The sequence below is a fragment of the Dermacentor silvarum genome, chromosome 3 (genome assembly GCF_013339745.2).
Source record: "Dermacentor silvarum isolate Dsil-2018 chromosome 3, BIME_Dsil_1.4, whole genome shotgun sequence".
Classification (NCBI taxonomy): Eukaryota; Metazoa; Arthropoda; class Arachnida; order Ixodida; family Ixodidae; genus Dermacentor; species Dermacentor silvarum.
In genome coordinates this window covers 145,699,707-145,715,451 of record NC_051156.1, presented here as the reverse complement: position 1 = coordinate 145,715,451, position 15,745 = coordinate 145,699,707, and the positions used below count along the sequence as shown (strand labels likewise).

At 45.3% G+C, this 15,745-nt stretch overlaps 1 protein-coding gene across 1 annotated transcript in view; it reads right to left on the bottom strand.

Annotated features, from left to right (window-relative positions):
- Positions 1 to 15,323, bottom strand: part of LOC119445877 (uncharacterized) — a 64,236-nt gene extending 48,913 nt beyond the window's left edge. Inside the window, exons 1-2 of the mRNA XM_049664775.1 lie at positions 15,174 to 15,323; positions 13,263 to 14,289 (exon numbers count right to left, since the gene is read on the bottom strand). Coding sequence (XP_049520732.1) covers positions 13,263 to 14,289; positions 15,174 to 15,305 — 1,159 coding nt within the window. The 5' untranslated portion in view covers positions 15,306 to 15,323. The remainder of the gene's footprint in view (positions 1 to 13,262; positions 14,290 to 15,173) is intronic.
- Positions 15,324 to 15,745: the final 422 nt, after the last annotated feature.

Below are 15,745 nucleotides of genomic sequence, written 5' to 3'. Positions count from 1 at the left end.
AAAATAATAGCAGGTGACTACCAGCAACCGTTCAGCGTTCGCTTCTCGTGCTTTGCTTTCTACTTTCCTGCGAGCACTTCGACACGTAGCCCCCGAAAATGGGTATAGTTTGATGTCGGAGGCCATGTTTTATTATTAGATTTTTATGCCACTGAAGTGAGCACTGTGGCCTTAGGTCATGACGACAAGATAATTAACCGTGATGCACGCAACTAAGCCAGGCGCCTAAATCTGGGGAATTTTAAACACAGTAATTCGCCCTTGCAGGCCTAGCTATGGCCTTGAATGGCCTATAAGTGTGCAGATCCTTCTCGAAGACAAAATTTATCCTCATGTCTTCGTTGCTTTCACATCACAATTATGCTCGCACTAGAGGGAAACGTACACCTCCAATGGTCGAACCATCCTGGTTGATGCGCATTTTATGCTTTTATGATTCGGCATTATTACTAATGGACGCATGCACGTAGTGTCCGAAACGTTGCCGTCATGACATGTTTCTGGCTTAAACATTCGCTCACGGTACTTGCATTACAAAAACGTACGACTTTTGGGATAGGTTACTATTGCCCTGTGGAAGTCGCGCTGGCGGTGCGACTTTGATGCCACTTTTTCAGGCTTGGTGGTTATCTATAGAGATGTAAAATTTGCAGAAGTTTTGAAGCAAGTAAAATAACTAAATATAAAAGTACTACATTTCTGGAATTTTCTGGAAAAATTATCTTAACCTTTGTTAGCATACACAAGTAAAACAATAGCATACGATGGTCCGTGCAAAAACACGTTTCAAAAACTTGTGCCCGGACGTGCACATTTTGTTACAAATCACCAAGTTCGTTTGGCGACTTTTGGCACTTTCGGAATTCTCATTCACCGGCCATAAAAGGCGCGTTTTCGTTCTACATGGAGAGGGAGGCTGATGTACGGTCTGCTCAGTGACGAATACTTCAGTTTTACAGTTTGTGAGTTCAGCGTGTTTGTTACGTGGTCAATTACATGTAGTAAGGACGATGGCAAAAAACTAGGGCAAACATCTGGCGCTTTCCCGCGTACTGAAAGACGGGAAACAAGGAGCCATAAAGTAGATTCTTTCGTGACCTGCTAAAATCTAGTGTTAAAATATTTTTTTACAGCGAAGCTGTTAAAGGTTGCGTCGGGATGTAAAGGTTGCGTCGGGATGTGGAAAAAAAAGGACATTGGCCGTATGCTGTATATGTGAGTGAAAGCGCTCGAGCGCGATGGGCGCGCGCTTTCATGGGGAGCCAACGCACGGCGGATACCAAACGCGACTTCTCTGTGGAAGGGGAGTGGTGTGCGAGGAGGGCATTGAGGCACCCTAGACAGTGCGTGTGCGTTCCCGCTCTCCCACTGCGCGCAGGCGCGCAGCCCTGCCGGCCTCTGCCGCCTGTGCCGCGGGCTCTCTCTGGGCTAACGCCCGCCTCTCCCTCAGCAGTGTCGACAACGGCGTTTAGCCGTTCCGTCACGTAGACATCGCTCTAGTGCTCTTATCAGTTGCCCTTACGACTCGCCATGGCCCGGCCGCGTGCCGTTCGTTCGGAGGAACAGCGCAACGAGTGACGGGGAACTGGCGACTGAATCTCCCACGCGAAAGGAGGACAGTGGGAAGGCAGCGCGGGAGGGAGGAGTTGCGGCTTCTGCTTTGCGAGCCACTTGTACTTTGCGCGGCGCCGCGTGGTCGCGTGCACCTTATCTTGAAAGCGATCTGCAAGACGGCTCCAACGTTTGCATGCGCTGTGCTTTCGCCACTCAGTTTCCGTTGAAGCGATAGACCGCATGAACCATCGCCCGCTGCGGCTGGCGCGCTTGCTCGCGCCAGTGTTTTGGCAGCGGTTGTGTGCGGTCACACAAACAACGCGCAAAACTGTTTTCGATGGCGGCAGCGTTTTGCCCGCGTTCGCACCGAACGCGCGCGGCGTTGGTGACGTGTTTATGAAGAACGTGCCAATCTTTGCCGTACACCCTATGGCGGTGTACCGTAGCTACCATAAGGCCATGGTCCCTGCGGTCACTAAATAAATGAAAACCAGCGGATCATATATATTTCTCATTCTTTATTAATTCAAATAACCAATTACACCATCACATCTTAATAGTCATAATTGGAAATACATAATTCCCACTATGGTACAGCTTTGTTCTCGAAACCTCAGTGCCGGCACGTAAGTGTGATGCCATGGATTTTAATGTATTATATTAGAGTAGTTTTGGCGCCGTATAGTATACATATTCCATAAGCCTGCCAGGTTGATTGCACATTTGGTGTCTACGAAAGGCTCTGTAAGTTGCTCCTACAGAACTCAGTGTAGCGTTTCAATAATGAAGAGTACCTGACTATGAATCCATACTTAAGCTGTAGAAACGCACGACGTCCGGACTCAGTGTGCATGTTAAACTTTCCCAAGCCTCCGCCTCCGAGTAAATGCGAATATTTATTATTTGTGATAATACCGCTCAATGAAACAGTTTTTCTTATTGTACCCTTAAAATTAAATTGTTCGCCCAGCATGAAATCTAGCGAACGAAATTATTTCATGGGAGCACATCTTAAAAATCTTGATTGAGAAGGTTGTAGAAGTTCTGCTGCCAGGCTGGCTTTCACCGGAAGAGTATCGCTCAACGGATTACATTAAAATTCAGAACCAAAAGAAAGTTTGAACTTCTTTGCAGACATGCCTTATTAGAATGAGACAGAAAGCCAAAGCTATCCTGTTGCTTCTTAGGAAACTACTTGACCAACAATTTCGAACTATTTCCCTATTGCACATAATTATCGATGTCTCTGTTCGCATGCAATTGTGCACTCGGTTATGGCAACAGGAAATTTTATTCTGCATACCGACCCAGATGTCAATGTACGGACTGGAAAAGTTGTCTGAGAAGGCTTTTAAAGCCTACTTTCTGGATCATTGTTAATGAGAGATTTACGAGTATTGCTCTACGAGTCATTTCTCAGCCAAGAGAGGTGAGATCATCAGTCCCACAATAAGTAGTGCCTGTAGAGGTGGCCTTTCAGAGCAAAAATTTATGTACCCTTTTCGCGTAGCAGTTTGCTCTAGAGAAACGAAATGGCGCTACCAGTGGTGTACCGCGTTGCCTGATGCAAAAGCATGCAAGAAACCATTTACGCTTCTACTCTGTTACTGTAGGATAAGCTGTGGGAAATGCAATTGGGAGATTGTTAACGCACTGTGCTCCGTTCAGGCTGCAAAATGTGGAACGGGAGAGAAAAGGCGGTTTCAGTATTTGGCTGAAAAAAATGGGAATGACATAATAAGGAATTGAATGAATCTGCACGAACAAGTTCACTGAGCGGTGCTGCACTAGGACTGCATGTGTTGCTAGCCCTTCGTGATGCACAGCCTTTCCTCGAGGTTAAGAACATTCACTCATCTGGCAGAGTTGTATCGCTAACCTCCAGAGAAAGCACTTCAACTCCGGAACGTCGGCAAGAATGAGTACGGCTCGTTAGACAATGACCAAGGGAGTATAGCGCTGTTTCTTGGTATAATAAGTTTCTCATACGTTGTCCACGCTCATCCACCCCAACAGACACTCAAATTTACGCTCAGTCTGTCACCCACGTATCAAGAATAAGTGAATAGAACCAACTCATTGAAGCGTGAGTGACAATTACATGGATAGCAAATGAATTTTCCAAGCTGAACGTGTCCTGACGGTGGAAAGAGTAAGGAAGTGACCCGAGATAACACGTCTTGGCTTTGACTGAGCTAATATGGAGTACAGAACGTCTGCGTTCCAAACCCTAACTGTGGGCTGTGTTACGTCTTAACCCGGAAAAGTGCATTGCTTGCACGCTCGGCACGAGTCAGTCCGTTCATCAGCGTGCGTATAGAGACAGCGACCGGGCGTGTCGTAGACTATGACACTTAACAAAGGAGCTCGCGTCGAGGCAACCACAACCAGCGTCATCCGTGGATACGGTAATTCTGAGCGTAATCCTGAGCCTGACCAGAGGGCCGTCACGCAGAGCCCACTAATTGATGAAAGGGGCCATCGTCGACCAACACCGTGGGAACCACGTCGAGCACAGTTTCCCAGATGGCCACGACGTTTCAAGAATGAAAAAAAATTATGGGGTTTTAGGTGCCAAAACCACGATCTGATTATAGGGCACGCCGTAGTGGGGACTCCGGATAATTTGGACCGCCTGGGGTTCTTTAACGTGCAACTAAATCTAAGTACACGGATGTTCTTGCATTTCGCCCCCATTGAAATGCGGCCGCCGTGAACGGGATTCGAACCCGCGACCTCGTGCTTAGAAGCCGAAGTTTCAAGAATGCAGCGGTGAGGGTGCGACATCGGAGGTGGGCCCGGCGGATCTGTGCGTCAACATGGGAGCGATATTTCGACCGATTCGACGATTGTGATTGACCTAGATACCTTCATCAGATTCCCTAGTCCAGTGTCCTAGGGAAGACGGCGGTAATAAAAGCGGAGACCTGTGGTGCAGTGGGGTGGTTCTGACGAGTCCTGATGTGAACTCAGACGTTCAATATCCTCCTGGTGGAGTGGACTTTCGTACCAGGGGCCAGTCTAAATAACGCAGATTAAACCCTTTTTCCTTCATTCCTACTACTGGACGTACTAATCAGTCGGCTTGGTGGATTCCTGGGCAGAACGCCATCTCGAGCGGCAATAGCGGCAAGAACAAATCTACCGTAACTGAGCGCTGTCGCAATCAATTAGACATAAAGTAAACAATCAGATAGTCGCTGCACCGAGGAAAGTTGCCGAAACACGGCAAGCCGCTGCTTTAAAATGGGCGGCAAATAAAAAAAATAAGAAATAAAAACGAAGAGCCAAAGAAAGTATCACCCTTCTTCAGGTGCAAAAAGTTTCGACAGCTCATAATTGGAATGGCCAACCGCTCCGAATTTGGTGGGATAGTCCCTACTTTTGGCCGTTCTAGTCAGAACGGCCATATATTCCGACTTTCATTCTTTTTCATCTGAACAAGAATAGATGGGCCTGACAATATTGTGCCTGACTGCTCATTTCCACATTTTTTGGTGGGTTGTGTTGCAATTTCTTAAACATAAAGATGGCTTCGTCTTCTCATTTATGGTTCCCTTATAGGCCCTAGCCGTTTACAATACCTCCATCCGTATTTGTAGCCGCGCTAGTCAGGCGACTATACTCCCCATTTCTAGTGTAAAACTCAACATGACGGCGCTAAAATACCATGTGCAACTTTCCTGCACCTACAGTCTACAGGCTTCTGGTACTACTTAGAGTCGTTGGTCGCCAAACTGCTCGCCCTCCTCAGCGAATAACCTACCCCCCCCCCCCCCCCCCGTGTCCTGACTTCAGCCACTCGAGTGGGAACCCTACTTGCATTGCATTTATATTACCGTTTCTAGTACAAGCACCGTATACTCTACGTGCACCGGTTAGACACGGAGTAATGAGCTCAGAAAGCGCTTACATAATCTCTGACGCTGCGGCCAAAGCTTCGTGTCATGCATGCAGTCACCGTCTGCGATATGCGCCAAAACAAAGGTTCGCTGATCCGCAACGGGCGTCATGCACATCCATTGCAAACACGGACGCAACGGAGACTGCTACGGCAACCAATGGACGTGTCGCCACGTGATAAAACATGGTGGCGCCACGGCATCACCGCGAAAAGGACCCATAGAGTTGCCGCACACCACCATCAAAAATGCTACACAAGCCGGATGAAATATAATATCGCCTGAATGTTTGTACTTGCAAAATGACAACGGAACTATGAGGTGATTCACGATAATGTGCTCCATTTTAATAGTAAATGCGGACTCTTTGTTTCCTCAAAATATTTTCCTCAGACATTTCTGTTCTTTCCACGCCCTCATATCATAAGTTGTTTCTGCTACAGTTGCGTGTCATGCTATATTTAAAACAATGATTTGGAACAGTTTACTGCTTTAAATACAGAATTATTGCATATCGATAGAAAATATTGTGGTACAATTTGCTCATTACATTACAGATTACGCCTGCCGACAAACCTAGAGATTTGCTGAAGCACACTAAGTAAACCGTTATGTCTATGTCGTACACAGCTGTTTTTACCTTCTATGTTCCGCAACACATCGAATGGTACAAAGTAAAGGCTGAGTGAGACTAGTTCTTGCAATACAACAAATTCGGGACTGGAATTGAGCTCTCAAAATATTGCAAATCCAACGCTCGTGTCGGAATCTTTGTGAAGCGAAGCGTCAGTGAAGCGGTTAAGTACTATTAATCTAAATGCAAGGCGCGCAATTACCCTAATTTTTTCAATAGCCAACATGTAGTTTTGTAAAATATGTTACTGTTTGTGCACCACGAACATCACAGCAAATTCATGCCATATGTTTATGTTTTTGTACTACACTGTTCACAAGCGATGACAAAGTCAAAGTTTATGCGGTTGCATATTAAGAAACTTCGACGCAGCAATATCATGAGAATGAAGATGTTGTTTGATGTTTGTCTACTTAAGGATAATAAGGAGACATTTATTCCCAAAGTACGACGTTTATGTAGATACGTTTAAGGTTTGTATAGTCCTTGTCTCACAATGGAACATACCGATTATGATTAATCAGCCAAAGATGGGCGCATATACAGTTTGCACATACCCAGCCGCACATGAACGGTGTGGGCCAAATAAAAGAAATAAGAAAAATCATTAGAAGCCGCTGAACCATTTGGGGCTTAGTAAACACGTACAGTATATGTAGACGTTTTATGTGATCGTATGTTGTTGCATCATGCAAAACAGAATGGCCCTACTTTGCCGGTGATTGTGCAGAGCTTATATAAACCGGTGGTGATATATTGACAAATTATCTGGCGAGATACTGGTCGACCGATAGACGGACGCAAAACCGTATTGGGCTAGGCAAAAAAAGAAGTGTCGCTTTCAAACAATTCTATCGGAATTCACAAGGTTTTTTGAAGCCAAAAGGATGAAATCTAATACAAAACCATGCACTGGCCATTGATCCCAAGATGGCGCAAGTCGACACGAACGCTACATTTTCTTCTACTGTTCTTAGTGTGATGTCACCTTTAAGGCGCTTCTTGCTCATGGTCCTAAGCTGGATGTTCATCTTCTTACCGCATTGTGGCCTAGCGGCCCTGTGCGATGGCCTCGGGTCCTCCATTAAGAGCTGTATTTCTAGATTATGCTAATTACGCACGAAAATGTAATTTATGCATATATGACTATTGGAATTTTTTTGCCGCCGCAGGCACATGATTCTGATCCACTTGCTTCAAAGCCGCTGTATTGGGTGTTATTGGTTATGCTACCTGTATACTGAATCACTTCACTCTACTACTCAAATTTCTTGCACGCGTTCAGGGTTGATGCTCGAAATAGGCTTCGATTGCCCTTGTGCTATTCTTCTTCTTGCAGTGTTTTTTTTTTGCCGGTATAGATGTGCTTGAAATCTACAAAAGCGGAGGTGCTGATTTATTTACTTATTTTATTTATTTAATACATACTGCTAGCCTTATATTTAAGGCTGTAGCAGGGTCGGGACACAAATACAACTGTGAGAGTGGTATCAAACATGATTAAGAGTTTCCGTTAATACCAATTCCAAACAGTTTCTGTTAATAACAATTCCAAATATTGTGGACAAATAATAAAGGCAGTACAGACGCTTTCCTGCAAGTCATATAAATGTATGCAATTCATATACACAAAGGTAATAATAACACTGTAAGCATAAAAAAGAAACCTTTTCACGAACAATCACTGGCATGAAAAACACTTGAAAAACACAGATATACTTTTAATCTTTCAAGCTAAGGCAGTAGAGAAATATAATTAGTTAGTCTTGAGACAAACATATCACTTGAACTGCTACCAACGACGTGTTCTGGTAGTGCATTCCATTCTGTTATTGCCCGTGGAAAAAATGAGAACTTAAATGTATCATTGTGGAATCTATACTCTTTCAAGTGTTTACTATGTTTCGTTCTAATGGGCCTGGTCTCTGCGAACGACAGAAGTCGGCGGCTATTTCCGTTTACTTCATTATTTAAGAGCTGGAATGCGAACTTGAGACGTAGAAGCTTTGCTCGTTTGTTTATTGTAAAAAGACCTGCTCTTGCAAGGAGTTCAGAAGGCGAATCACGGCGTCGATACTTGTTGTACACAAATCTAATTGCTTTTCTTTGTACTGCTTCTAATTTATCAATACATCTTTTCGTGTGTGGAAACCAAGCTATAATACCATATTCAAGAATTGAGCGTACTAATGATGTATATGCTAATACTTTTGTACTTGGTGAAGCAGTCCGGAGTGACCGTTTTAGCGAGCAAAGAGCGGAAAAGGCTTTACATGAAATATATGACACCTGTTTATCCCATTTTAAGTCTGAGGAAATAATTACGCCGAGGTACTTGTATTGGTCAACGACTTTAACGGTACTTGATCTATTACATAGGTGAACGACAAAGGCTTCTTTTTTCTTGATATTGTCATACAGACAGATTTATCTAGATTAATATTCATCTGCCATGATCGGCACCAGTTCGTAACGTTTCTAAGTGCATTGTTCAGAGTAACTTGGTCTGTAGTATTGTTGACTTCTTTATATATTATGCAATCATTTGCGAACATGCGGACTGTCACATCCGAGTTCTCAGCTAATTCATTAATAAAAATGAGGAAAAGAATAGGAGCTAGTACTGTGCCTTGCGGTACTCCTGATAGAACAGGTGAGTGTTCGGATGAGTAGCCATTGCAGTGAGTATACTGGGTCCTGTCTGAACGGTAATTTTTAATCCATTTTGTGACCTTGCAATTACCAAATAAGTTATCAAGTTTCCAGAATAACTTAGTGTGCGATACCCGGTCAAAGGCTTTCGATAGATCAAGAAAGATAACGTCAGTTTGTCCGCGGTTATTAATGGAAGTTGCGAGGTCATGGATTGTTTCAATTAGTTGCGTTGTCGTTGACCAGCCTTTTCTAAACCCATGTTGATTTTCACATAGAAGTTTGTTGTCGTCTGTGAACTGCATAATGTGTTTAAGTATGATATGTTCAAATATTTTGCAGACAGTACAAGTTAAGGAAACTGGAAATTGTAATACTTACGGTAATCTCTAGCGTTCTGAAGCGTTCTGAACACGCAGAAACAGCGCTGCGTGTCGAATATAGAGTGGCGAAAAAGGAAAACGCCTTGGTGATGATACCTGGCTTTGCCTAGATGTGTTTACGACCTACGGACTATAAGGATGATTTAGCACGCACCAAGCAGATTAAGCCGCGATGTCTAAAACTCGGCCTATCAAGGGCCTTATACATCGGCGCTTTGCAGTTAGCTACCTTGGCCCCGATTGTACTACATGATCACCTTGGCTGGTTGGCGTCACCTTGGTGGGTTCTGCTCGAAGATCAGGAAAGGGGTGAAAAAAACTCATTTTATCGACAAATAGATGCTAATACGACGCTGATCCCGAACTACAGCGAGACACATCCACTTCTCAGCGACGGGTATGTGGTATTGCTTCTGGGGCACGTGAGAAATGTGGTGCTCTTTGGCACGCATATAGTGCGAATGTTTGACAGAGATGGAGAGAGAAAGATTTATTGTGAGACTACGGCTGATAGGTGGACCTGAACTACTGTGTCCTAGAGTGCTGATAAGCGTTGGTGTTAGCGTGAAGGGCAACACAAGGAAAGAGAGAAATTGAAGATGATACAGCTGCAGGCAAGATGCACTCGTGAAATAATAATCAAAGAAATATGAAGAAACGCTCAAGGTTTCAATTTTAATAATGCTTGCGGCTGCAATTGTTTCAGTAGTTTTCGAACTTTACGGCTCGGGAAAGTTTGCCGACTGCAACCGCCCGTGATATTATGCTATTATCTTTGAATAGTTTATTCTTTGTAGAGTTGCCGGCGCCACAAATGTAGCCGAAATTTCAGATTTCATCCAAATAAATTAGTTACTCACTTTACTGATTAAGTTATTGTAGTTACGCGTATTACTGTAAGAAGTGTTTTCACTGAGTAAAATGCCCAGTCCAAATAGCATGACATAGCCTGGACAGCATTATAATGCATTACCGGAGCTCACAAGCCGCGTAAAATGTGAACTAGAGTGTCTTTCAAATTCTGCTATAATTCAACGTTATGAATTGAATCAAATACCCGAGTGAGGTTCCGGATCACGCATAGTGTACAATATTTATCTGACCAAGGCTTTGGGTTATATTACCTCAAATATATCTGAATGTGAGCTGCCATCGTGAGCGACCTTATAACCATCAAACTCGGAGAAGAAAGGGTTGTTGAACAAAGTCAAATCACGAACGAGTTCAAATATATGCTAATTTAATGTGCCGCCATGAGTGTATTTGTTATTTTGCATCTAAAGTTGATCGGCTGTCCAAAGTGGCATATCAATGAAAACATGAGCTCCGGTTTCAGTGCGCCTACATTCAAAATATTTGGCCTGTCTATCAAAAACGCAGCCAGAAATTAACACCGAAGCTAATATGAATCGAAACAATTTCACTAAGAAACAAACCATGGAGTCAAAAAAGTTCATCGAAGCAAGAAGGACACGCCCCATCCTTAGTAGTGATCAACTTAGATCTCCAGGTGATATCGCAAACGCAAAGGCTACAAATAGAAGATGAAACCTCTAAACTTCCTGGTCATTAGTAAGAGCCTTCCTTTATGTTTATTTAACAGTACATACAGTGATATCAATAATACTGTTCTACTGTGCTTTAATTCTACCATCTTGGCAAGAGCACAGGGAGATGTGAATATTCGCAATTTTAAAACGAGTCGGACAGCTACTGCGATTTTATTTCTAATTGATTCAGAGATACACTATTCCAAACGGCCGAATATTTATTTGGGTTGGAGTGCAAGGGATTAGCACCGTAAGTGGACCGCCGATGAAGAGAGCCCGATTCAAGTGAGATTTGTTACGAATAATTTTACTGCACATAGCCCCGGTTGTAGCAAAAAGGCATCAGTTAGTGAGCGAATGGGCAAGGTGAATAACTTCTGCTCAATCACTTTCATGCATTCATCACGAATTCCTGACATTTATGCCGCCAGTACAGAAGTTTGTCGTTACAATTCAGGGCAACCAACTTACTACATAGCCAGTCACGCCATTCTTACATCACTTTAAAACAATGGCCTGTGTAGTAGTATCCCACTCCTCGATAGCGACGAACGCTAAACTATGCGTGCTTGTCGTGAAATGATGTGCCCTTTTTGCATTACTGTAATGACACACCAGGCAATGAAATGCAGAGCTATTGGCTTTAGTGCCATTCGAAAATTTTACTATACGAACATTCCTAAAAGTAATAAATCGCGTGTATTCATACCAATCCAGCATAGCTTGTCCTAACGGGCATTTGGTTCCAAGAACTGCATGTATATAGTGTTATGACATATTGCTACGGTAAATGTAATTTTGGCTAGGCTACCACTATAGGTCAAGAACAAACAAAACTGTTTGCTGTTTCACCCAACGTGAGAACTAGTAACGCTTACAGCCACCTTCTGCCGCTTGGCGGGCAGTGCGCATGTCACGCGGGCTGCCCTCCATAGCGTATGGCGCACAAAAGCGCTACCGGGAAAGTATATCATATACAGCCGACATATGGCGAGTTTCGACGACGCTGAAAGTCGAAGGTGAGCACTACCATGTGCTGAGTAAAGCGCATGGGCAGCGCAATGGGTCACCTAGAGAAATCCGGATTGATGCACCTTTGCGGAGGCCGTCACGGCATCTGGAGATTCTGATGAGAGACTTCCAGTAAACCTAACCGGGACATTTTCGCAGACGATGACTTTCGGCGATGGTTCAACTTTCACATGGTGTAGTGCAGGATGCATCAACAATTGGAGTGGTTTTCTTGAACCACACGTTCAGCTCAACCGATTTTGCTCAGTCGGCCAATCAGCACGCACTGAAAGTGATATCTCTGAAAGTGACTGTGTGAGCATACGTCCCCAGGAGTTGGAAACAGCTGCACAGCCTAAACTGTGGTACTACTTCTCGAGCTATTGTGTTGTAAGGATGAGAAAAAAAATCCTTCATTAGGAGTACAGGGCAAGCGTTTTATTTGTTCAGAGCTGCGAGAGTCATGAGCGAAACTTGCACGCCGTGCTGAAATTCCCTGCATGGTAGACTCAGTCAGATAGTTCGACTTACATATCTTGTTTCTGGAAAAAACAGAAATGAAACGAAAAGCACACATTCAGTCGCTTTCGCAGAATGATGAGACGCACATCATACTATACTCCATCTCACAAGCTATTTGCAGCACTGTAGAAGCTACGTAGTTCTTTAGACACCAGGAAAGCGAATGCCCCTGGAAATTTGTTCATCCGTGCCGCTTTCACTGCTCACCGCTACAGCAATTTTCGGTATGCAATGCGTATGCGCAAAAGTCCCAACATGTCACGTATTGCTGTAACGTACCATGTACCAAGCGAATATTCAACTCTCTAATCTAGCCAATGTAAGACAGCTACGCCCAGAGCAATAATATGCTGCGCAAGGATAGTGCTACCTCTGTACGCTCGTATCTTCGGCAGTGCTGCTAACGACGCCTGAGATGAAGTTTACAATTGATCTAGGTGCCTCCTGAATAAACAATGGTACTTACAGAAGACTCATGATATGAACCCCGCTCAAGACAATTATTATTTAAAACATGATTCCTTTAAATCATAGGACCTTAATTTCATTTATCATGATGTGAGGCACGTCTTGTAATGAGAAGGCAGGAATTGAAAGGAGTTTTTCACCCGGTATTGGTGATGTTCTGTTCCTATTGCCGTACGCTCTTCCTTGTTATTGTATTTTCTGAGTATTTAAGATTAGTCATCTTGTTGTTTATTTTGTGTTTCCTTCTATTTATCTTTCATTTCTATATTCTTTTCCTTCCTTCGTGAAGAGTAGGCAGGCATTATTTGTGCCATTTGCGTTGACAGTTCCCAGCATGCTTCTCGCTTTCCTTATCTTTGTTTTAAGTAAATATATGTCTTCAAACCAACTTCGCAGTTTATTCTACGCGATATTAAAAAATGCTGCTGTAAACTGTACTTCGCAAATGATATCAAGATTGTACTAAAGGCACTCATGCTCTTGAGATGTACTGTCCATAAAATTCGCAGTTGGTCGGAACAGATGCATGTGTTGAAGCAAGTATTGCTCTACCTACAGGAGATCTTTACAAAATAAGTGAACTTACACTTCTTCTTGCGGAGAAGAGCGCTGTAATGGAGGGGAGTGCCGAGACCATAGCCGTAGTTCAGACCATAGCCAAGGAGGCCATGGCCATATCCGTAGTGACCACCACCGTAGCCGAGGCTGCTCACTCCGTAGCCGTAGGCTGGGACGGCATGGGCGACAGTTGCAAAAGCCGGGGTGTGGTGAACAGTGGCAACAGCTGGAGCGTGGTGCACGGTGGCAACAGCGGGAGCAGCGTGGTAGGTGGCGACCGCTGGGGCAGCGTGCACGGTGGCCACAGCAGGAGCAGCGTGGTAAGTGGCGACCGCCGGCGCGGCAGCCACAACTGGGGCAGAACGGTAAACGCTGGTCACAGCCGGAGCAGCGTAGGCCACGGCTGGAGCGGCGTGGTGAACGGTAGCAACAGCTGGAGCGGCGGCCACGACTGGAGCAGAGCGGTAAACGCTGGTTACTGCCGGAGCCGCGTACGCCACGGCTGGAGCAGAGCGGTAGACGCTGGCATAAGATGGACCGGCGTACGAAATGGCTGGAGCGGCGTGGGCATAGGTGGCAACAGCTGGAGCGGCTGCCACGACTGCAGCAGAGCGGTAAACGCTGGCATAAGATGGACCGGCGTACGAAACGGCTGGAGCGGCGTGGGCATAGGTGGCAACAGCTGGAGCGGCGGCGACAACTGGAGCAGAGCGATAAACGCTGGTCACCGCAGGAGCGGCGTATGCCACGGCTGGCGCGGCGTGCGCAACGGTGGCAACGGGTGCAGCGTGAGCGACCGTGGCCACAGCCGGGGCATGGTGAACGGTTGCAACAGCTGGAGCGGCGTGGTAGGCGGCGTATGTGCGAGCCACGGCAGGGGCATAGCCGAGTCCGTAGCCGGTCAAGCCGGAGTAGCCAATTCCATGAGCCAGACCATAGTGACTAAGGCCTAGGCCGTAGCCAAGGCCGTGGCCAACGCCGTAGCCAACGCCGTAGCCCAGGCTTCCAGCGGCGGAGGCATAGGTGGCCAAGGCAAGGAAGACGCAGGCGCGAATCTGCAGTTGAGGAATTGGTAGATGCTGAACGATATGCGTACCAAACAGCAATTTGAGCAAAAATTAACAGAGCGATTGCTTTGAGGTTTGCGTTGATAAAGTTTCGGTATGAATATTGGTGAAGGAACCTGCTGGAAGGATTATCTTACAATCGCAACTTATTAAAACTATACTTGCCCACTTCCCTGGAGAAGTGTTAGCCATATATCTACCATGAGGCAGCCAATACATTAAATGGTCTACGTAGCCTTTCAGCTTTTATAATATAGATAGCCATGGGGGAGTGACTTACGCGTACACAAAGGCTGCCAAGTAAAGCACGTGTGGTCTTGATGAAGGCTAGTCTCCTTGCCAAAACGTATACACCATCGTGATGCCTTATTCAACCACTTAATCATTTATAGCCAGCTTGAAAGCTCCACGCCTAGTTGAAAAACACGTTCCTGAATCCTTTAAAGACATACACTTGTGCGAGGGTTTTAAAAGAAATCGTACTACCACAAAGCAGTCCATGTAGCATGCGTAACAACAGAAGCGAAAAGTTGCCTGAACTACAAAAAACGAGCACAGGACCTTGCCGATTAACGCTCAAAACCATGACAATAATTCTTCTATGTTTCCAGAAGCTTAAAATGGCAAACAGGCACCCACTGTTTCTGTGAATGCCAGATGCATAGGCCTATTGTCCGTTTCTAACTTTGGTACTCATTCTTGTCGTTACACAGGCAATACGACTAAGACTTCCTGAAACTGCTGCTGCAGAGGAAGTACGAAGTTGCTGAAATATTCCTTGCGCCCTGTAGCATAGCGCCGGGTGTTATTCCCGTCTTAGTCATCGCTGAACAAATGGAAAGGTTTGAAGGGGGCCGAGCTTTGGTATTTACCATGGTTGGCTCTTGAGTGCAGGTGAGATGAAGACGAAAAGCTTCTAGACTGCTGCTACCGTTCCTATGCCGTGTTTTTATACTCTGCAAGATGGGCCGCCGGAAAGGGGAAATGATCGAGAGAAAGTGCATTCGGGTGTGGAACCTCACTGCGTTTCCACCGATGCCTTCACCAGCATCTCTATAGGCGCGGTGGTGGCTTGATGCGCTCAAAACAGCGTCTGATGAAAAGAAGCAAACAAGGTCGCACGCAACGAGCAAAGCCAAACAGAATCCGTGCGCACGGAAGAAGAGCGTATCGATATGACGGAGGCTGGCAAGGATCTTTTTTACCGTGAAGACGGCGAAACGCGACTGGAGAGATGCTGATTCTGGCTAGCACACCGAAGGTCAACGAGCGTGGCCTTTCTCCAGTTTCGCGCCGCGTGTTACGTGACTTTCCGTTTTTATTTTGTTTACTTCCGCGCTCGAACGCTGGGAAACGGTGAGGTACAAGGCGCAACTGTTCCGAAGATTGTCTTTTAAGTATTCCAGCACGTGTTGTGTACTGCACGTCGCACGTCGAGCAGCGC